This window comes from Crassostrea angulata, chromosome 8 (genome assembly GCF_025612915.1).
Source record: "Crassostrea angulata isolate pt1a10 chromosome 8, ASM2561291v2, whole genome shotgun sequence".
Taxonomy (NCBI): Eukaryota; Metazoa; Mollusca; class Bivalvia; order Ostreida; family Ostreidae; genus Magallana; species Magallana angulata.
In genome coordinates, this window is record NC_069118.1 from 32,366,565 (window position 1) to 32,390,504 (window position 23,940).

General features: G+C 34.8%; 2 protein-coding genes and 1 pseudogene across 2 annotated transcripts; 1 reads left to right on the forward strand and 2 right to left on the reverse strand.

The window, feature by feature from the left end:
• The first annotated feature begins 1,027 nt into the window (after nucleotides 1–1,027).
• LOC128158756 (protein lin-41-like) lies at nucleotides 1,028–3,563 on the forward strand. The gene is made up of 2 exons (XM_052821715.1): nucleotides 1,028–1,132; nucleotides 1,595–3,563. Exon 2 carries the CDS (start codon nucleotides 1,608–1,610, stop codon nucleotides 3,270–3,272), a length of 1,665 nt encoding a protein of 554 aa, XP_052677675.1. The 5' UTR covers nucleotides 1,028–1,132; nucleotides 1,595–1,607; the 3' UTR covers nucleotides 3,273–3,563.
• Nucleotides 3,564–4,655: 1,092 nt separating this feature from the next.
• On the reverse strand, nucleotides 4,656–22,327 carry LOC128158749 (ubiquitin-like modifier-activating enzyme 1; annotated as a pseudogene).
• Nucleotides 8,307–13,825, reverse strand: LOC128158750 (uncharacterized). Its single transcript, XM_052821708.1, has 2 exons — nucleotides 9,002–13,825; nucleotides 8,307–8,466 (listed from the first exon to the last, which is right to left on the reverse strand). Exon 1 carries the CDS (start codon nucleotides 12,952–12,954, stop codon nucleotides 10,564–10,566), a length of 2,391 nt encoding a protein of 796 aa, XP_052677668.1. The 5' UTR covers nucleotides 12,955–13,825; the 3' UTR covers nucleotides 8,307–8,466; nucleotides 9,002–10,563.
• Nucleotides 22,328–23,940: the final 1,613 nt, after the last annotated feature.

Genomic DNA, 23,940 nt, shown 5'->3' on the forward strand with positions numbered 1-23,940 from the left:
CCTCCCTTAAGAATAATAATCATAAATACGGGGCATCCCCCCCCCCCCCACATTTTTGCACATTAAAGATTTTTCTTAAACTTACATTCCACCACGGAATAGTATTTTCAGGATTTTGCAAAGTCACCCCCCTCCCCCCCCCCCCATTTTTATTTTATTAATTTTTCTTTTTTTTTTGCTTAACAAGATTTTGGATGAGTCTGCCTTCACCCCACCCTTTTAAAAAAAACGAAGCTACGTACGTGCCTGAATACAATGGCATAATATATGTATGTACATGTACTGTGTTAACAGGCACGTAGCATCAGGGGGGCCCACTTTTTCTCGCTGCAACCAATTTTTAAAAATTTACATATAAAAAATTGAATTATCATGGAGTTGGCCCCCCCCCCACTTTTTTGGGTGTATGTAAAAAAATAATATGAAAATAAGGAACTGAGGAGTGAAATTGAAAGTTATATACCACGCCAGCCCCCCCCCCCCCCCCCCCCACCCACGGAATAGGATTTTGAAGAGTTTGGAAAAGTTTAAATTTCCTTTCTTTTTTTTTTTTTTTTTTTTTTTTTGCTTGTCAAGATTTTTTGGATGAGTCTGCCCCCCCCCCCCACTTTCAAAAACGATGCTACGTGCCTAGTTAAGACTGTCTTGTGTTATTTATAATTATATAGTTGATAAAAAAACGTGACTTTTTATGCCAACAGTTAAAAGAGCATTCGATAAAAAGAGCACAGCCTGCCTTGGAGGAGTACAAGCTAGTTTTTTTTACATATAACGTATCGTTAATAATACTTAAATAGTGCATTATATGACATACCGAACTTACATATTAATTCAAAATAGTATTTCTACTTGTGTCTTGATCTGTACATGTTCAATATTTTTTTGATAAACTAAAGTTTAATTTTAGAAGAAGAAAATAATATATACTTAACTGTTATGCAGATAATGCTCTCAAGGAAAAATATTCAGACTTCAGCCATGCAGGCAACGTCGAAAGCGATGAACGGGGAGTAACTCTTACAGTATTCTTTTTCTAAAAGTCTAATCAGGTGGTCACGTTCAGAGCAAGATCAGCCATGTTTTGGGCACGCATACCAGACAGTTAAAGAACATGTATTTTTTTGCAAACAAGGTCTGTATTCTTATCACTTGACAAAAAAAATTGCAAGCCATGGTGATTAAAACATTTTATTCTAATTAGATCTGAAATTATGAATAGAAATATTAAAATTAAAAAGCTACTTTCGTTTTGAATCTAAACACTGCTGAATGTTCTGTATATTCAACTCCCTAAATTAGATATACAGACAATCAAACGCAACAATATCAGTTCGAGTAATTTTTAAATGATTTATAAAGTTTGGAAAACTGTCCAATAATTTACAGCTGAAAGAATAGTAAAGGGGGGTGGGTAATTTTAGTCATTTATGTGAATTTTATAGAGAAATATACGTTCAAATAATGTTACATATATACAAAATCAATTCTTCATTGTGACTGTTAGACAGTGTCTGAGAATTTAGAAAATATTAAAATCCTTTTCTTTTTATAACTGAACATTAAAAAATATAAGTATTACATATTTTTTTTTTAGAGATTGAACAACCATGGATCCTCATTCTAGTGCCCAGGATGTACCCCGATGTGACCTTTGTGAGACCGCCATAGTACACAGCTACTGTGACTTTTGTCATTTCAACCTCTGCAAGCCCTGTGTAGTAGATCACATCTCAGATGGATACGACAAACATAAAATAGTCCCTTTCAAGGAACGAAGATCAACCCTCATTTATCCAACGTGTGAAAAACATCCACACAAGAATTGTGATTTTCAGTGTGAGGATTGCGGAAACATTTTTGTTTGTTCTTCCTGTACTGCATCTAAGCAGCACAAGGGACATAGCTTTGTAGAAGTTACAGGAGTTTACAATGCAAAGAAAGAAGTTCTTAAAAAAGAAACAAAAGACTTGAAGAATCATATTTCCCCTAAGTATGAAGAAATTTCACGCGACTTAGAAAATCAGCTTGCCAACCTGGATGGAGGATATGAAAAACTTACATCAGCAATGTCCAAACAAGGAGAGCAATGGCACAGAGAAATCGACATCGTTATCAACAAAATGAAAACTGAAATCAGCGAGATAAAAGTAAAACACAGAGACATTTTACAGAAACACTTGAATGAAATCAAACAGATACAGTCCCTCATAAAACAAACATTACAGACCATAAGGGAAATCGAGAAATCCACTGAAGTATCTTCAACCATTGAATACAGCTCTAAGATCAGAGAGTTCAGCAAGCTTCCACCCAAGGTTAAGGTATCACTGCCAACATTCATTCCAAAACCTATAGACCGTGAGAAGCTGTATAGTTTGTTTGGACAGATCACCCCATTATCTACTGCTACAGAAGAAAATGTTTTGTCACTAAACCAACCCAAAACTTCAGTCAGAGAACTACTGGATGAACCCGAGCTTGTTGCCACAATACAGACTGGGTATGGAAATCTACGCAGTGTTTCCTGTCTAAATAATGGTAATATATGGACGAGTGGAGGGACCAATGATATCAAATGCTTCAACATTCAAAGTTCTCTCCTCCAGACAATTAAAAATAAATCAGGTAATTTCCCCAGTGATATAGCAGTAGACAGTGATGGGGATCTAATTGTCTCTGATGGAGCAGTTAGGACAGTATATAAAGTCAAGAATGGTCAAACAGAAGAGTTGATCAGATTACAGGGATGGGGGCCTGGTCAGCTGTGTGTCACCTCTACTGGTGATCTCCTGGTTACCATGTTCAGTGATGATAAAACTCAGTCCAAAGTTGTCCGTTACTCGGGATCTACAGAGAAGCAAACAATTCAATTTGATGATGAAGGTAAACCTCTGTACTCAGGGAATAATCATACTAGATACATCACAGAGAACAGAAACCATGACATCTGTGTAGCTGACTATAAGGCTGGTGCAGTAGTGGTGGTTAATCAGGACGGGAAACTCAGATGGAGATACACCGGTCATCCCTCAGTTACCAAGAACAAATCATTTAAACCCTTTGGTATCACAACAGACAGTCAAAGTCGCGTGCTAACATCAGACACTGAGAACCATTGTATCCATATACTGGATCAGAATGGACAGTTTCTGCGTTACATTGATAACTGTGATCTGGAGTATCCTACTGGTTTATGTGTGGACAATAATGACAATCTGTTTGTGTGTGAGTACATCAAAGGCAATGTAAAGAAAGTCAAATATCTAAAGTAGACATCATCAATTATAAAAATGTGATGAAAATCAAACAAAAGTGGTCTTTTTCGGACGTGTATATTGAATTTCTTTGCTGACATTTTCTTTGAAATAGATTTAAACTTTGCTTTCCTTATACTGATTGATTCATAAATTCTATTCTTTCATTATATTATTAACTCTATTTTCAATAAAAAAAAAATATATCTCTAATCTAATTCCATTATTTAAAGAAAGTAGCATTTGAGCATTGTTTGCATGTTATATACAGCTGTTGTACCTTATCAAATAAATTGACAAGTGTCATGATCATCAGTGTCATGTCAATTACCAAGATAGAAGTAGATTTCGCATGTTGCTCAGTCCTATACAAAAATATGCTGGTATTACATGTACATACATGTACATGTATATGTATAAGTTATATATTATCATAATATATTAATTATTTATAAATTATAAATAAAAAATATTTTAAGGGCTTAAATTGACAGGGACCATTTATAAGTATTGATAGAACACTTCTGAAACATACAGCTGTTAAAAGTACAAGAAAAACATTACTTTGTATGTTTCGAGCAGAGGTTATGTAATTTGGGGCACTTGTTTTATTGTGTCAAATGGTCAAAGGAAAATTCTTTGCTGTACTTCAACTTTTGTATGTATATATATGATTGTATTTTTATTTAATATTGCAGTAGGTATCATTATGATAATAAAATCAAAATTTTTAAATCAGTTTTGAAAAGTGGTTATCATAGTAAACTCACTTGGAAAAAAAAAACATTAGAAATGTTCCGATCAATCATATTACAAATCCCCCCCCCTCCCCCCAAAAAAGAGAAGAGGTCCAGTATTGGTCCGGGGGTCACAATTTTAACAATCTAGAATCTACACTATCTTAGGATGCATGCATAGTAATCTTACACATTTTAGCATTGTAGTTCTTGAGAAGAATTTTGAACACCTTCCTTATGTTTTTCTATATTGAATTTTGAACCCTCTTCAGGCTGCAGTCTTGGTCCAGAGTCATAGTTATTGAGCATTGAAGTTGTTGAGAACAAATTTAAACATTTTTAAGACACACTCCTTATTTCACTGTTTTGTAATTATCTCCCTTTTAAAAATCGTTCCGTGCTTTATTTAAAAAAAATTAGAATTCCCTTCCCATAAAGATGCTTTGTACTAAGTTTAGTTAAATTTGGCCCAGTGGTTCTAAAGAAGACGTCGAAATTGTGAAACGTTTATGGATGGATGGATGGATAACAGGTGATCAGAAATTCTCATTTGAACTTTAAGTTAATGTCAGCTAAAAACACCAATCCACCCTTTAATGGTAAGATTCACAGTCCAAATTAGAATACTCGTTGAAAACGAAGTCTTTTAAGAAAATAAACAACAACTTGTTAAACTTTTATGATTCTATTCATTTTTTTTTAAAGTTTCATAAAGACAGAATAAATTATTATGCACACTACCAAACCTGTCTGTGTACAGAGAATACTATAGTAAAACAATCAAATTATTGTTTGTTTTCCTTTACACAAGTCCACAAGTTAATATTACATCATTCAGAAATACAAATATACAACAGTCAAAAAGAAGAAAAATCTTTGTAATTATGTTCATTGCACTTCACTGACTGTGCATCAGTCATCCGTTTGTCCGACTGTTTGTTTGTTGATAAGTCTCTCAATATGAGAATGTCCAGTGTCTGGTCACCACTCGTGGGGGTACCTATTGCGGTCTCTAGGGCAGTGTTTACATTACGACTGTGGTAGATTGTATTTAACGTACGGAACTTCTACATCCTCTCCCTCCGTATCGTTACAGCACAGCTCCAGCACTAAAGCTTTTACGTGACTAGGAATCTTCTTCTTGGAGACTCTTTTAACTACTTCTGATAATCTGCAATTCAATACATCATTTTGAAAAAAATAAGAATGCATAAAAATTTTCATATATGAAGAAAAGAAACAGTTGATCTTTCTAGCATTGCTTGAGATATTAAAGCATGTCAATTGATTCTTCTGAAACAAACCGAGAACTGTAGTATAATGAATTGAATGCTTGTTAAAATGGTTCAGTTTTCTAAACAAAATTTCTTAAACTAGTCTTGATACAAGAATACCCCCATCTACTCTGAGCTATAAACATCCAGTTTCACCAAAATCTCTTCAAGTTCATTATTTTTGTCTTGAGAATATTTGTGTCTAGTTGACATTCTGCCATGAATGTTTTTACTCTTCCAAGACCTGAATAATTCAGAACACAAAAACATGATTAACTTACGGTAGTCCCTGTCGCTCCTGTCGTTTGGCGGGGGGCATGAAGAATGAATACAACATGGACACGCCCTGTGATAACATGGTGATCTCCAGCTTGTATTCTTTCTACAAAGGTATATAGACATCATAATTATCAAGGTGACGTCAAAGTGTCTGACCCAGTCACAGAGTCCAATACTATCTTTTGACAGCAAACAAAATGTTTAAAGAACGCTCATTTCTAGATATATGGAATCAATTCCAGCTTTGACAGACAATCATGGGTCCATACATTTATCTAATAATAACAGACTAATTTACCTGGAAATAATCTAAAAATTCCTGTAGCGTCATCTCTCCTTGAACTTCAAATCGGTCCCATAATGTGAAGTAAGTGTCATAATACTAAAATCATAAAGTACAAACATATACATACACATGTATTTGAGAAAGAGCACACAGAGGCGTATCACAGTTTTTAAAGTTCTGATTGAATTCATTACCATGTTCTTGGGTGCTGCTATTGGTTCTGAGAAAGCAAAGAAGGGCAAGGCCAGATTTACAAATCCATTCTTGTAGCTTTCTAATTTATTATGTCCTTGTACAAGCTGTAAAAGAGAACTTAAATATTGTAAAAATGGTAATAACCATACATCGAAAGACAAGTTTTACAACAAATGCATGCCGAAATATTTTTTATCAGGTGTGGATTCAGGATTTTCTCCAGGGAAGAGGGTGGGTCTACTCACCCCCCCCCCCCTCCCCCAATGAAAGAAAATTTTACTGAATATAATTTTCATATTCAACAAAATGCTCAAAAGTTAAAGCCCCCCCCCCTTTTTATTATACAAGGGATGGGGGATCCAATGTTTATTTTTTATATTTAGTCTCCCTCCAGATCTGATCATGAATATCCTTGGAACGTATAGTTTTCCTTTGGAAAAGGACACAAACCTTTCCCTAGCTAACGTATAGGTCAAACAAAATCAAAATGAACATGTACATGCACAATTTATGCCATAAAACATAACCTGCACTCAAAGCACAAGTGGCTATGATCCCCTCACGACCAGACATACCTTGATGAGTTCTACAGCCACTAGGCCTGTGATGAGTGCTGTGGTGGTAGCAATGGCTGGGATGATCTTTCCAGCAATCAACTTACTCTGAAACATTGAATGAAAAACAAATTAGTTTTCTTTAAATTTTGTTTTAGAAATTAGGCTGTTGTACATATCATTCTTGATCATTTGATAAACAGCATATATCTTTCTTTAGTAAGTGGTATATAAAAAATCTTAAGATCGGTCGAACCCCAAAATCCACAACAAGACCCAATCAAAACAGCCTAATGATATGTACATGTATATATAGACTTAATACATTTGTCACATACAGTTGGATGCTTACATATGCTTCAGACATTTCATAAATGTCAAGTATCTAAAGAACTGACTAACATGTACACTTTGCATTAACTGTGAGAACATATACATATGAATCAACCATATCTACGGTACTTTTAATTCATTAATTCCCTTCAGTATACCTTGTGTCGATCTGCTGGTGGAATGTCATAGTTCTCGGCTCTCAAATTGGAAGCAGCCACGATAAAGTCCATGTGGAAATTAGTATCATCATCTTTCTCAAACTCGATAGGAACTAATTTCATGGCCTTTACTTTCTCCACAGGGGGCAAGTCCTTTTGTAGATTTTTCACAGCATCAACATCTGCATTTGGAAAAATAATTATACAACTTCTCCAAGCCTCTTTAAAATTAATGAAAAAGTTTTCCTTCTATAGTAAGCAAATGTGAAAAATTTGACCATTAACTAGATGAATGATCTTAAATTCGACCATTCATCTTTGACCTTGAACTGGTTTTTTTTTTTTCAAAAGCATTCAAAGAGGAGATTTAAAAAAAATACACCCTTTTCTTACATCTCTGGGGGCATAAATGTGAAAAGATGTTGTCCATTATGTACAGTAAAACACAGTTATTACAAAGCACCAGGGACGGGCGATTTTGCTTCGTTATAAGCATAATTTGTCATATCCGTCGTTAACAACATGTAATATAGTCGCGGGGAGTAAAAATCACTTTGCTGTAAGTGTAAATTTATTATAAGTGTGTTTGCTATACCGGTAACTGTGTTTTACTGTATTTGGGTTAAAATGACTGATATAAATCTATTTCATCATAGAAACAATAGATCAAATCATTTTAAGCAATATCTTTTTTCTTTAAATTCCCAAAATACAGGCATGTTCATGTAAGAGTGGGGAATTTTTTTTTTTAAAATCCCTTATCTATCACAAGGAGTTTGCAACACACACAACAGATTTTGTCAACAAACCTAGGTTTCCTTGGTTTCTTTCCATTTCAGCATCAGTCACTTCAATCTTTATCCCTGACCTAGGTTTAAACTCGGGCACTTTGACCTTTGACACCATATCACAGATAGCCTTTGGATCCCGAACTTGTTTGATGCCATACATTTGAGCCCTGAGATTAGCTACAGACATAACATAGTCGAAATGGGTGGTCTGCAATAAAGAGGACAAAATAAGAGAAAGATTATTTCCTGCAGAGAATCGAATTGCAGGGTAAACATTACTGACAATTCAATTAAGATACAAAATAATAGTTAGAGGAAGATCACAGACTGAACTTACATTATTTACATCAAACTCCAGTGGATGCGGACATCTTTTTGGACCAGACAAAATGGAGCTCCGGAACTTGTGACCTGATCAAAAAAATCGACCAAACACAAGTTATTCTACCTTTCTAACACGTTGTTACTTTGGGTGTTTTCCCGTGTTATTATTATTTTCGTTATAAAAGGGGAAATAACTCGCTTTGAGGGATATTATCCTTGTTGGATCAATTAACAGCTCTACTCGTGGGAGCTTTCCAAATATGGCTCGTCCTCTACGGTGGCTGGAAATCCAAAGAAAGGAGATATAAGTATAATAATTGTTATCAGATGTTTTATTTAGGATGGCGTCGATGGAAGTGTAAAATATCTTTATAAACACACAGTCACCAGTTACAAAATAGTATTCAATGTAATAAATTTACGTATAATGATACTTAATAAAATCTGGTGACTGTACAGAGGGTAAAACAATAATTATCAAAAATCCCTCTGCATATTAATTAAAATTACATGATCATAGTGAACTATAATAAGTGAAAATCATCTTAAATTCATAAAACGGCAACCCGTCTAATTGTTACTTTTTATCACACAAACTATGAACTAACTCAACTAAACTAAAAAGTTATATAATAGCTGACAGTCTCACAGTGCCTATTCAATAATTCAATAGAGACAATTCGAACTACAAACATCTCGCTATCTAACCACTTTCCTTTAATATTTACTCGTTTAGCTCGAAGAGGTTAATAAATCTTACTCTGAAATAAGGGATTTAACAATTTTTTGACGCAATCAATAAAGTGTTTAACTTACAATTTTAATGCGAACATCCTAACACTTATGATCCCGTTAGACATGTATTATAAACAAACAACCTTTTTACCTCTTTTCATAAAAGAGCGCGGGAATAAATAAAAGCGCCAAATTCAAAATCTACTTTTCTTATGATATGCATAAAAATAAATGTGATATAAAAATATGACTGGAGACTGTAGCTAAATATGATATACACCAAAAAAATTATTAAAAAATACAATCTATAATCTATAAAGTACTGTACACTAAATGAGGTCATGTTGCACGTTACCTAATAGATGATGACTTTAATTTAACTTTTAAAGACTTTACTAAAAGCTCAAATTTAGAAGATAATAAAAACAGGATTATGTACAAAATAAAAAATACACTATCCTTTATCAAGGTGACTTTATATCTAATTGCAAATAAATGAAAACTTAAATTTACATACCTGGAAATCCAAAGAAAGAAGATATAAGTATAATAATTGTTATCAGATGTTTTATTTAGGATGGCGTCGATGGAAGTGACCAAGCTTGGGCGCATTTCCACCGACAAACCTGCGTCTTTGGATTCCAGGATTTTAGCCAATCAGAATTTAGGATTGGTTGATTTACCGAAACAAAGTTGTAAAAAATTTCCTAATAAAGAAGATTATTTAAAATGAGCAATCACGTGACCTTAAAAAGATAGTCACGATAATTGAGATAATAGGTACACCTGTGCTTGACCTCAGGCCTTGCGGCCTTCTTTACAAAAAAAAGACAAACTAACAAAAGGAACTAAATATTATTACATAATCACTTGGGCATCGATGTGATTAAACATTGGTCAGTAACAGCTCAAAGTAAATCAATTACATATATACAATGGAGTTCCATTAGCGTGTCAGGCCAATGTTTTTATAAGCGGAAGCACCTTTGCGGTTTTTTTTTGAAAAGACTAATTTACCCAGGTAACACCAAAAAAGGACATTTGTATGTCGTATTTATATTGCATAATAAAGAGACATCTGTAAAAAAAAAAATCAACTCTGAAAATGTTATCAAAAACCAAAATTATAGTCCCAAATTATGAATTTCATAAATCATGAAATTATTTAATACATATCTGTCTTCCCACAAATGTTTATTTAAAAATAAAATTTGGTGTTATGACTATTTTCCCCCTTGCTCCAATTGCTTTCGACCTCGGAAGCTCAAATTTAGAAACAAGAGAAAGACATAAAAAAAAAAGTTACAGACAAACAGAAAATACCTATATATGTATACCTGTACAAAGGGAGATATTTGCAAAAAAAAAGTCATAGGAACCTGAAATTGTCAGAGACTAAAATGTGCAATAAAAACATAAAATATTCAATATTTGACAGTGTATATACAAAAAGAACATACCAAAAGGAGAGAAATGAAATGGCAATACAAGTCCTGTGATTCATTATGGAGAAACAAAAATGACAAATCAATTGTAGAGACAGCAGGTTCCGAAAAGCAAAGTAACAAAATGTTGGATAATTTTGACAAATTAAAATGTGATAAACCAATTGGATGATGCTGCTAATATTAGATTGTCGTAGGTCAATTAAGTGCATGTGCATAGTTGTGATGAATCAACACAACATAGGCGCTGAAAGGTTGTTTAAGAATTTGTGTGATCTTATATCCTGTAAAAATGTTAGTAGAAATGACTGTGGGTACAAAAATAGTTTTCTCTGTTCGTTTGTCTGTGATTCCAAAATGTAGCCAATTTGCATAAACTTTATTGTATGGAAAGGGTGAAATGGATATATCACCAATATTAGGTGTGGGGATGTCATAATAAGAAGGACACAGTGACAAATGCATAATGGGGAGTAGAACACAGTCACCACCTGAAGTGAGTTCTAAAGCAAGAAAAGTATGTTTTTTGTATTTTCTCCGATAAAGCCACATGAAAATAATAATAATCAAAATGAAACATAAAATGCCACTTATAACTGAAGCATGTAATAATGAAAATTCATCTTTTAACCATGAATTTGAAGACTCAGCTGTTTCAGGTGCTGTAGTAGTTAACCGGTTATAAACTAAATTAAATGATGGGTTGGTTGCAACCTCAGATTTAACTTGTTGAACACTTTGAAGGAGCATCAGGGCAATGTGCATTTTTCTAAGTTTACAGAATAGGAGGATGGAACATGCTAGTGCTAATACTGCTATGCTAATAGCAACCATTGTTAGCATATCATTAGTTGAGGGCCACGGTGGGGTGATGTCAATTTCTCCATCTATCAAGGGCTCTGCTAAATGTTGAAATATTTTCTTTTCTTTTATGGTAGCTTGGACCATTTTTGTAAGATTCAAGTGACTTTTTGCATCATTGACCAAAACTTGATTGAATGAATGATTAAATAATTGAAATTCAGGAATAGAAAATGAAACAGGATTGGAAAAAGTGGAATTTGGCCAGATATGAGACAGTTTGGAGTGCTCGAAAAATTCCTGTAATAAAGCCAAATTGACAGGGTGTGCAACTGAAAAGGATTTTGTTTGATTGTAACAATTTACCAATCGGGGAGCAAAATAAAGGCTGGATGTTTGCAGAGAGCATCTGCATGGAATATTTAAGATACAAAATTGACATCCTGGTAACATTTTCTGTTCTGAAGGGCAGTCTAATGAAATGCGTGGACTATGATATAGTAACACAGAAGTTGGTGTTAATTCTACAATAGATGGTTCAAATGTATAGCCCTGAAGATAGCGAAACTGACAGTGACGATGAACATCCTTTGCATTGTTAAAATAAAGTGCTAAAATGCAACTATTTTTAGTAATGGGTGTCAGTGCATAGTTAGTATTACACACTACAGTTTTGTCCTGCTGACAGTTTATCAGGTCCTTTTCTTTCAACTGAATATATTTATCATGATGTTGAGTGATTGCAAAATAGTCTGGTAATGATAACAATTGTGTAGCTTGTCCAGTAGAGGCATTGCTAGACATGGGGACAGGCATGGATACCACTTTGTACAATGGCATGCTACTTTGTTGAGAAGAAATTGGAAATTTAATCGTTACATATAATGTGGTTCCCTGTCTAGCATAAACAAATTGACCTTCAGAATAAAAATAGGAAGGATCAGTGTGAACAAGCTCAAACCCTTTGTAAGATTTTCTCAACAATGACGAAATTTGACGAATGGTATGCATAAGTAGAGTTTTTGAAATTAGAAATGGTGAGAGCTTTCCCTCGACTAATGTTTGAATAGATGTTTCTAGCTTGTCAAGTCTGTTCTTAAAAACAGTAACTTTGTTGACTTGGTTGACCAATATTTCTGAAAAGTTTGTTACAGTAGCTACTAATTGGTCAATGTTAGAAAGTTTGTTAGCCAAAAGTGAAATAGCTTGTGCATTGTTTTTAATTCCATTTTTCAAATTATTAATACGTGAATCGGTTAGTTGCATGAACGATGATAAGTGATCATTGTGTTGAACCAGAAGTTTAGCCATTTGGTTAGTGTGCCTTGTCAACATGTTAATGTGGGACGCAAGTATATTTACATCATCCATTGTGGCTGTGCCAAAAAGACTTTTGGACAATGAACCTACAAATGGTAATAATGACCTTGTCTGTCTCCTTTGTTGAACCTTAAGGTCTACACTTGGAATCAGAACCCGAATTGATTGCATTGTTTCATTGTAGTGGCTCATAACTTCTACATGTAAACTATGAATGAATCTAGCAATGTTATTATAAGTCATGCAATATTGTTCTGATTGGGGACATTTCAGAACTTGTTGGGGAATGGCAAACCTCTTTGGGAGTGGGATTCTGAAGGTGTTTAACCAATATTCTTGTGCAAGGATGATGTTTGGCTCTTCCTTGAACAAAACTCCATAATTGATCCTATGGATGATATTTTCTTTTGTCTTAATTGATGATGATGATGCAGTGTCAAGAACTAGTAAGGCCACCAAAAGGAACATGAAACTATGCAGGATCCCCCGTAATGGTGCTACAAAATAGCAAAAAGAAAAAAAAATTTGAGGAGGAAGTAGGAACAGTCGGTGTTAATTTGAATCGTCATCCAAACTAACTAGCACTACGCACTGTATCATACATAGTATGTACAAAATTTTGACCGCTCTAACCCCTAAATTTTGGAAGGGGCGTTAAAAAAAAAATAAAAAAAAAAATAATAAAATTAGGGAGATAGCGAAGAAAAAAAAATAATGTGTGCACAGTAGATCTGCAGATATCTACAAAGTTACAGAGGACTGCAAAATCTATATACCTGTTTAGTGTGTCTGCCCTAGTGTCTAAAACCTGCTTTTTTTTGCATTTTATTTAAGGCCTTTTGATACCATCATACTTTGTCTTACTGATACAATTTTCAATATTTTATTATTTTTTTTCGTTACCAGTCTAATATTTATGCTTGAAGCAAGTTTTCCTACGTTTTCCATGTTTGGTAAATTTCTTATCAATTTCTTCAAGCATTTCCCTGTCAAAAGAACTGTCAGGTTCCCAAGTTCTTGAACCATTTTTCCACTCAACTCGAATTTCTCTTCTACCATGTTTATACCTGCCAGCTAACAACCTGTTCAACTTCCACTTTTTGTTCGAGTCATGAAGTGTTGGTGGTGTGTGAGGGGCGGGTACGGCGGGTGTATTTGCAGTGTGTTTTTGGTGATGTGGTACATCTACCGGTGGCGTTGGGTCATTGTGAGCAGGTGGTGTATGTACATGAGTTTGTGAATCTTGACCTTGTGTGGCTGGTTGCTGATCCAGATTTTGTTGTTGAGCATGATTATGATTGTCATCTGGTGCTTGTTGAGTAGGTGCAGCAATATTTTGTTGATTCTGGATGTTAGCATGTAAGTGTGCTCTGTGAATGTCTGGATCATGATACATCTTAAGGTTGGTTGCATTCATGTATGATGCATTCACCTTGTTGTCTGAGCACCTTCTGAGTTTGTATGTAAAATTGGGCCCTAGTTCAATGATTTGATAAGGACCTTCTGCCTTGTCATACAGTTTGCTTGACTGACCCTTAGGTACTTTGTTGACTTTGATAAGTACTTTGTCACCTAACTTAAAATCTGGAAGCTTTACCCGAAGATCATGTCGTTCTTTATTTTGTTGCTGATGCCATTGAATGTTGTTTTTAACTATTTCATTTGTCACTTTTAATTGATCTATCAACTCACTGATATGGTCTTTTGCATCCCTATTAAGATTGTCCTTGGGTTCTAGGGATACATCAAAGGGCATTCTCATTTCCTCACCAAATAACAAGTAGTATGGGGAATACTCAGTGGAGTGAGAAGAAGGAGATTTACGATGACCCATCAATACACCTGGTAAGACTTCTGTCCATTTCTCTTGAGCACCACTACAGTAAGTTCGAAGAGAAGAAGCTACCGTGCTATTTTGTCTTTCCACTAGACCATTTGTATTTGGATGATAAGCAGAGGTATGATGCTGTTTGATGTCAAAAAGTTCACACAATGCATTAACTAATTTGGACATAAAATTCCTACCTCTGTCAGAGAACAATACCTTAGGAGCACCATATCGAGTGAATATCTCTTTATAAAGAACCCTGGCAGTTTCCACAGCTGTCTGTGATTTTAATGGAAATGCCTCAACCCATCTTGTACCTGCATCCACACAAAGCAAAATATACTCAAAACCTTCTTTTGTTTTGAAGAGTGGCCCTAGGATGTCTATGTGCCAGCGTTCAAATCGTTTAGCTATTGGCAAGGGGTTCATGGGGGGATTTGAAGGATTGTAATCACGTTTTGCCCGCTGACATCTATCACATGACCTAACATAGTCTGCAATATCTTGATACATCCTTGGCCAATAGTACTTAAGAACCAAGGCTGTTCTTACCTTTTCAATTCCTAAGTGAGCGCCTCCTGCTACACTAAATAGTCATAACACCAAATTTTATTTTTAAATAAACATTTGTGGGAAGACATTTCTATTATTCATGACAAAACTCTTAACACTATTCTATTATGTTTGTAGAGGATTTGATAATAAATAAAACAACCATACATCATTATGTACTATACTTAATTTGTTTATTTTAGCTCTTAAAATTCACACAAAGCTTTCCTGTTATTAACATCAAGGTTACACAAACGCTCTCTAATGCCATTTCCACATGACATATCCTTAAGGTCGACAAGTTGCTCAATTTTAGATAACTTTTTCTAGGAATTTGTTAATGGTTTACAACTACTTTGACAAGCTTTCTTGCAAAAAATTAGGGTACCTTACCAGGCATTTCTTCAAAATACTAGAGTATGCATTTTTCTATATAATCTTCTTGAAAATACACTTGAATTGCTGATATAAAAATAAATACATCTACAGCACAGCAAAATTCACTATAATAGAACTATATCTCCGCCGGGGCGGGGCTTTGAACTCACGACCTTTAGAACCAGCTTCTGGCAGTGAGCGTCCACGGTTCTAACCACTCGACCATCTGGACATATAACCAATTATTAATAAATTTTGATCGTTTTTAAAGTAATTATAAAATTAAATTTTTTTATTGGAACTCTTTATTACGAGGAGATACAAAAAAGATTCTCGAGGAACGTGTCGTCTGACCTTAAGATGACAATTTCGGGAACTTTTCTGTCCCCCTCCCATTCTTCAATTATGCTAATTTTTCCTAATTTTTATTATGAAGGATTGTTATGCAATTTGGTTTCCATCAGATTATAAGCTGACAATGGATTTTCATAAGTGTACATGTACATGCATAAAGACAATTCAATAAAAAGAAATAGCTGTGTATAAATCACTATCAACAACACAGACCTGATCAGGAGGGAAGTTGAACAGAAGCTGACGAATGTTGTTATTATAGTTCTCCTGGAACAGATTCCTGGCAAAAGTCACGCAGTCCTGGAAACTGGTTGGTCTCTCGTCAACGATGGCCTTCTTAATTCCTTGTAGTGTCTCCACCTATATGTACACAAGGCAAACCAAACGTTAATCACACAAAAAAATACTACTATATTGGATATTTATTACAACATGGAGAAATTTTATTATGAATAGGGCGATTGATACCCTTTATGGAAGAAAAAAGGGCACAAATTCTTCAATGTATCCCCATTTTCTGTTGGAAGAAAATGAGATTTTTTGCATATTCATGCAACATTGGCTTGTGCACATGAAGATAATTTTAATGTTCAATGGACGAAAATCACAAATGCCCCTGGTTTTGACTTACTGGCTGTGTGCCTGGGAGTTTGGCAGTTCTCTCCAGGAATTTAGGATCTGTGGCATATTGAAGGGCGCCCTCTACTGGCTGGATGAACAGTCCCTCAAACTGGTCTCTGGCCCACTGCAAAAACACAAATTATACAGTATTAAAGGGATAATATATCTAAGAGTTTAACTAATAGGGCAGCAATTAAGCCATATTCTATGGAAATTTTTGAAAAAAGTATAGATTGGCCAAATTTGGTATATTGGTGTATATTATCCTGATGTGGTTCCCAACTTGAGTGACATCATCATTGCGAGTACTGTATGTACACTGCATTGAAAATATGTAATTACCGTTATTGTGAATTGACTCACAGAATTAATTGAAAGACCTTGTTTGAATAGCATTGCATTAGCAGCGGAACAATTTGTAGATTTTTGCATGTTTAGAAGGTTTTGATCTTTCACAACTTCATGCTTCAAAATATCAAATTTGTACATGCATTGTGGTAAATACACACATGAACATTCACTCTTTTAAAAAAAAAATTATTACAAAAATAATGTAGTTTCAATGACATTGAGGAGCTTCATCAAGTTACAAAATAAAAAATAACCTTTTTAGTCTCATTTTCTCATAATTTTAGCACAACAAATTTTTTTTCTTCTAAAAAATCTAATATTTATAGGTTTTTCCTTTTATCAAGTTCTCTCAACCTTGAACTTAGCACTCTACACACAATCCTTAGACTTCCAACAGAAACTTGACAGGTCTGGGGATCTCTACAGGAATTCCCTACCTGTAGTGTGTGTTCGATGGCGTTGGGGAATTAAGTTCTTGAGGGTACAGATAGGAATGGATTTCTCGGGAGGGTCCTGTGAGGAGGAGTAAGACTCGATCAGTTTGGGAATGACCACCTGTACGTTGCCCTTGGTGCCCAGGGTCCCCGATTCCAGCAGGGGCTTGTTGTAATACACACATCTCCTGTCCATGTACAATCCTGGGCAATAAAACAAACCCATATTGATTATTATTCAATACAACATACTGTACTAAATTATGCATTATGCAGTTTTCATTAAATGTTCATAAGCATTTTAATATTTTTTTCATATACACATGTACTGTTGATGCATGAATATTAAATCATCTAAATTTTTTTAAAATTCTTAAATCAACGGTGTTTGCTGAAATATTACAGTACCAGGTGTTTGCTGAAATATTATCGTACCATTTATGTTCTTTGCATACAATTTTGTTGAAAAAAAATTTAAAACAAGTAACTCACTTGCATCCACATTGTCGAGGGCATTAGCCACACCATCCAGCTTCTCAAAGAAATCGTCAGTGTAGATGTTCTCTGTATCAGGCCCCACCCTGTTTTCCTGGGAGGTGATGTTTATGTAGGGATTCATGTGTTTGGCAGCACAGGCTGCTGTTGAGGATTTAGGTTTCTAAAACAAAATTTCGTGGATAAATAAAAGTATAATGAGCAATCTAATAGTAATACATCTCCTATTGGTATGGGCCTCAGGGGCTGAAAAATCCGATTGCCCGACACCCGTGGTTTTTTCGATCGGGCAAGTAAAAAATCGGTGGGCAAGTGACTTTTTAAACTTTCGCATATGTACTGAAAATGAAAGTACCGTATTTTGCCGAACATAATACACACTTTTTTCTAGAAAATTCTTCATGATCTAAGGGTGTTAAAATTATACACCACAATAGGATTTTGACGTGGTTTTTTTCCTTTATTTTTAACACCTCTGCGGCCTTAGTGAAATCATGGCCGTGAAGACGTGTGCGCTTGTGACCTATTATCTCGGACATTCACCTAAGGTGACAGAAATTATCAAAACATCCAAAACTGTTAATAAAATGTTTGTTTTTTTACCTTTAAAACAAATCCAACTAAATATCAACATGTTATGTGTTCATTTTTTAACAAACTCTCGAGAAGACCAAGAGGAAGAACTATATATTTTATGAAGAGTACTGAGTATTAAAAGTGGAAAAATTTAAAGTGAAGGGCAAAACCATCGTACGGTATGTGTATTGTTTATTTTTAATCACAATGAAGAATTTGGTTGGGCTAGTAGATATTGAGGTAGGGCAAGTAAATTTTGCCTTGCCACTTGCCCGAGGGCAAGTGCTTAAAAAATGTATTTGTCAGCCCCTGGGCCTCTTAAATGAAACTCCAACGATATCTTATTTTTAAGCTTATATTCATACTGTAAACAATCTCTCTCTCTCTCTCTCTCAGAGCATGTATATATACTGACCTGTACGTCCCAGGGCCTAAACAGGAACTGTCTGTTAAGGTTGGACTTCTCAATGATGTCCATGTCTGTCACATATATATGTCCATTCTCTCCTGCAGACAGACCCATCAAGGCCCAGTTCTTTAACATTTCACATCCAATGGCACCAGCTCCCACCTACAAAACAATTCTAACATTACTACACTTCAAATATCTTCATTCAAGCACTTCGAATACTTCATGTGTAAAAATCTTTAACAAAGTTACCAGTCTTATCATAAACTGTTTCCACATTGCTCAAAGATGTAACAATTGTAAATAAACATTTACATTGTATGCATTATATCAATAACTTATATCATATCATCCAATTACTGTAATCTGTTATTCAAAAGAAATCAACAGCACTTACCAAGAAATATTTGAGGTTTCCCATCTTCTCCTGGAAATCTGACCCAAATACAGCTACCTGTCCATCATATCGACTATTGGTCTGAAAGTCAAAAAAATGTTTTGATTTTAAATCTGACAATAGATAAATACTTATAAAGTGACAATTTTGCATCAATTTGAGCTGTTTATTCTATGTTCAACTTCTTTGAACCATTGGCGTGCTAAATGGTTTACAGTAACTTACTGGTTTACACTTACTGTTAGAAATCACTGGTTTACATTAGTAGTTAATGGTTTACAGTTACTCTCTAATTTACTAGTTACTACATGTAATATTTGGTCTATGGTTACGACAGTTACATACTGGTTTACTAATTACTACAGTACTGATCAGACCCAACCTAACACCAGAGTAAACCCAAACTAAACCCTGGGTTCACTTTTTGAAAATTTGGGTCCACTCGGGGTTTACTTTGGGTTTACTTGGGGTTTACTCGAGAATTGCTTTTGGAGTCAACTATACGCACTGAAGTGTAAAACAAACTTGTATTTTATCTTATCATCCTACTGCCTGTAATTCCTGCCCTTTGTAAATTCTGAATACACATGTAGCGTCTGCTTTCAGGGTATTCTTCTGATCGGGGTTTACTCTCTGTGTCAACTCTGGGTTTACTTGGGGTTTACTCTGGGTCCACTCTAGTAAACCCAGAGTAAACCCAGAAAGTAAACCCAGGGTTTAGTTGAGATTTACTTTCTGTTAGGTTGGGTCTGATCAGTACTGTAAACCCTAACTCAACCCTGGGTTTACTTTCAGGGTTTACTCTGGGTTTACTACAGTGGACCCAGAGTAAACCCAGAGTGGACACAAATAGTAAACCCTGATCAGAAGCATACTCTGAAATTAGACGTTACATGTGTATTTGGAATATACAAGAGGCAAGAATTACAGACAGTAAGATGGTAAGTTAAATGAAGGGTCTGCTTCACAAGTCAGTGCTACAGTTGACCCAAAAAGCAAATTCAGAGTAAACCGAAAGCAAACCCAAGGTAAACCCTGAAAGTAAACCTAGGGTTTAGTTGGGATTTACTTTGGTGTTAGGATGGGTCTGATCTTTACTGTACAAGTACTTAATGATTTACGGTTACAACAGTTATTTACTGGTTTACTAGTTACTACAAGTACTTAATGATTTATGGTTACAACAGTTACTTACTGGTTTACAGTTTTCCTCTGTCAGAGAGGTGTCCTTGTCTTCTGGCAAACACTCCAGAGCATCAAAGTACATGTACTGACACACTGGGTGGAACTTCCCTGAGCAGGCCTGAAAACAGCAAGATCAACTCATCTTATTACATCTCATTATCATTATCATAAGACATTTTCATATGGGTTTAAACAGTCACATGACAAAGCAAATGGAATATCACATTCCAACGCTTAAAGAGCCTTAAAGGTTTTTCTGTAGAAGAGATGACAATTTCTGCGGATTGTACTGAAATATTTAATAGCTGCATGTAGACATGCCATGCCCCCGGGGGGGGGGGGGTCCACATATTTATATCTCCTCCATTATACGTTCAATTTATTATTTTTTCAATAAACTAAACTAATTCTTGATACATGTAAAATAATTTTAATAGAACATAGCTCCAATCAAATGCATATTAACAAGAAGAAAAAAAAGGTTTAATCATCATATGACATTTGACCTTACCTTCATGACCTCCTGAGCTGCCACCCCTCCCATAATGGCTGCCAATGGACACAAGTCTCCACGGCAGGTGTAAGCCATCTCTCTCATTACATTCTTGTCCAGCTCATCCGCTTTAGCTGGTGACTTCTCATTCAAGGCCTTCACAACTTTAAGGAATTCATCAGCATCAGCCTTAAAAAGAAGAGAGAAAAAAGCTTCAAAATCAAAATTTTACTGATTTGATCACTTTCTTAAACATCTAAGGTTTCTGTTCTATAAACAACAAGCACATTTGTTTTAGGTTTGATAACTCACCCCCCAAAAAATTGGGACTTTGAAAGTTTTAAGTCATTGTTTCTTGAAGAAAAAATTGGAATTTGGAAGTATAAAAGTATTGTTTCTATGAATATAATTAAAACTGACCTTGCATCGACTACGAGGCAGCTGTCCTTTCTGTTACTCAGGAATTCATACAGAGCCTGGAAACCAATGTGTAACTGACCGGGGCGGTCAAACTTAGCAAAGTCTGTCATGAGGAACTCGGGGGCATCCATAGCAACCTTGATGGATTTCTGAAAGCACAAAGAAATTAAAATCAGTAATGAGTTGTAAGGTAGGGAATTTTTTTTTATTCAATTCCATAGTTACAACAATGAACCCTACTTTTGAAACACCATTAAAAAAAAATCAATAGGAAAAAGCTGGAAGAAAATAAACTGACACAATACAGTCAAACTTCGTTATCTCGAACTAGATGGGACTATTTGAAAACATTGAGATATCTGAGTATTCGAAATATCAAGGGCAAAACACTTAAAAAATAAGAGGCTAGAACTTAAAAATCACTTCAACATATCCATTGTATTTGAGATATCGATGTTCGAGATATTGAAGTTCAGCTGTATACAGTTGTATAAACTTACAAAGTGAATCGTTTTATGCGTCTTGACTTGGGAAAGTACTCCCCTTCATTCATAGTTGGAAAATTTGGTTGTATCTCCAATGCTAAATGTGTACGGTCCTGCAATTAACAAAGCGTTTATCAGATAACAACAACAACAAAAACACAACAAAACTTTTCTTTAATACGTACATGTATCTTCTTTTTTTTACAGTATCTCCAAATATCAAATTGGTACAGTCCAAAAGTAAATCAAAAACTGTTCTTTTTAACATACAAGTGTACATATAGGTGAAGTAGGAAATCCATATATTCTAAAGTAAATTGATTCAAATGTTCCAAAGGAAATAGACTGAGGGAGAATTACCTAGCACTTTGATTTTGATTGGTTTACACCCATTGAGCTCAGTCATTCCTTGTACTTCAGCGAAAGTGACGTGATCCCCGTCTTCGTATCCATGGCGGGCTTCGTACAAACAAGTGACCACGCCCTCTTTATCCTAAAAATAGATCATATGTTTAGCCCGCATCATTTGAACACTTTTGTTTATTTTTTTTTCATCTTAACATAATAGAGGCTGTGAATTTAAATTTTTTTATTTCTTTCTCTCCCGACACCATGAGAAAAAAAAATCAAGTTTGAATAAGGAACAATCAATTTTAAGTTAAATCATTTTTAACTTATTTAGTGTTTCACAATCACCCTGACCAGAATGTCTTTTACTGTACAGTATGTTAAACCCTGCACCACCAGTCAGGATTCAGTTATTTTTTTTAATCTGTCTGGGTCTGCCTTACCTTAGTGATGGATGCCACCATGTTTGAGATGGGCTCCTCCCCATCCACATTATTCATCACGAAATTATCTCCAAAGTCGCAAAACAGCTCCCTGCCAAAAACCAAAACCCCCACATTAACATTACTATAATCAGACATTGTCAATGAGCCTCAGTTCTAGTTTCTATAGCGACAGGTCACTATGACTGATAAGGAACAACCAACAAGGAGCTTCATACACCAATGGTATTCATTATTTGCCTGAATTTTCATCACATACAGAATGCCTTTTTAAAATCATGGAAATTTTTACTATGGAAAACCTGACAATTCGCTTGGAAGCTTGCAGAAAATAAGGTTAACCCTCATAAATAAGGCAAACCATTTCATTCAATAAACGAATATCAGCTTAAGTCCAACAAAATTAAAACTTACACAAACAGTCCTCTGGAATCAACAGAAATGAATTTAATGTTGTTCTTGTGGCAGATCTCTCCAATTCGGATTTTCTCCTCCAAATTTGAGTTAGTCAGGACAACTACCTACAAATGAAATCATAAAGACTAGTAAATTATTTCAAGCTAAAAATAATTGAGTAAGTAAAATATATATTCAATTCACATCTTAATAAAAACAATTAAGAAATTCAAAGAAATTTTACGGAAAATGGTTTCTAAAACAGCATTTAAATAAATACTAGAGGTACTGTGAGCAAGCTCACAATTGATCCCCCCTGCTAAGAAAAAAAAAATCATAACGCGTGTATTTTTGCTATTATAGAAAATATTGTATGAATCTATTTCACTGTCCATTTTCTATAAATAACAACTGCTCTATTTCTAAAACTGTTATTGCTAATAGGAGTAAACAAACCAATTTCTGTCCTTTAATTCCATTTTAATTTAAGTTAACTGTTGATGCATGAGGACAGTTGCATCCTTCCGTTAACAACCATGACTCGAATCAAACGAAATCCACATTTAAAGTATTCTCTTTTGGGAAGTGGACAGGCATAGCCTACAAGTAATCTATTATTTTACACTCGCAAAAATAAAATTTGAAAACAAAAAAACATTTATTGTGGAACATATGTGGAAAGTTTTACTGAATTTTGTAGCTACATCAAAAAGTTATGAGCGATTATTAAAACCATGGTTCTCGCGGTGGCCTTCCTCCTTTAGGAAAATATGTTTAAAGTTATACTGTATGCAATTTCACGGCGTGTTAATTTTGAATGATTTTCTTGGTTCTAATTTGTGCAAATTTACATGTCTATTCACAAGACATAGCAAACTTGTTTATATCATGACCACCCGAGAATATATACATGTACAAGTTTAGGAACCCTGCCTTTTGGGGGAGGGGTTGAAAAACTGCCGTATTATTATTCAATTTTAAAGAATTGGCGTGCATTTTCATATAAATTAGCATTGTCAGGTTCTAATAAAACTAATGCGGGTGCTGAATCATAGCTAAATTCATATTTCACTATAATATTGGCGTTTTAGGGGCATAATTTTATAGATTCTGTATACCATACAAGCGTCTAAATAACTCATTTAACACACAAAATTCGTATTACATAGAAGCTTTTTTGGTTTACGACGATAAAACCAACTTTCTGGATAAGCTGCTGTATATTTTTGGGGCAGTTTGGACGGTCCGATGCACTATAATCGGGTCGCTGTTTGATGTTCTATGAAATT

Bases quoted from the DNA above. Each gene is read 5' to 3' on its own strand.
- LOC128158756 (XM_052821715.1), top strand. From the start codon at position 1,608: ATGGATCCTCATTCTAGTGCCCAGGATGTACCCCGATGTGACCTTTGT.
- LOC128158750 (XM_052821708.1), bottom strand. From the start codon at position 12,954: ATGTTCCTTTTGGTGGCCTTACTAGTTCTTGACACTGCATCATCATCA.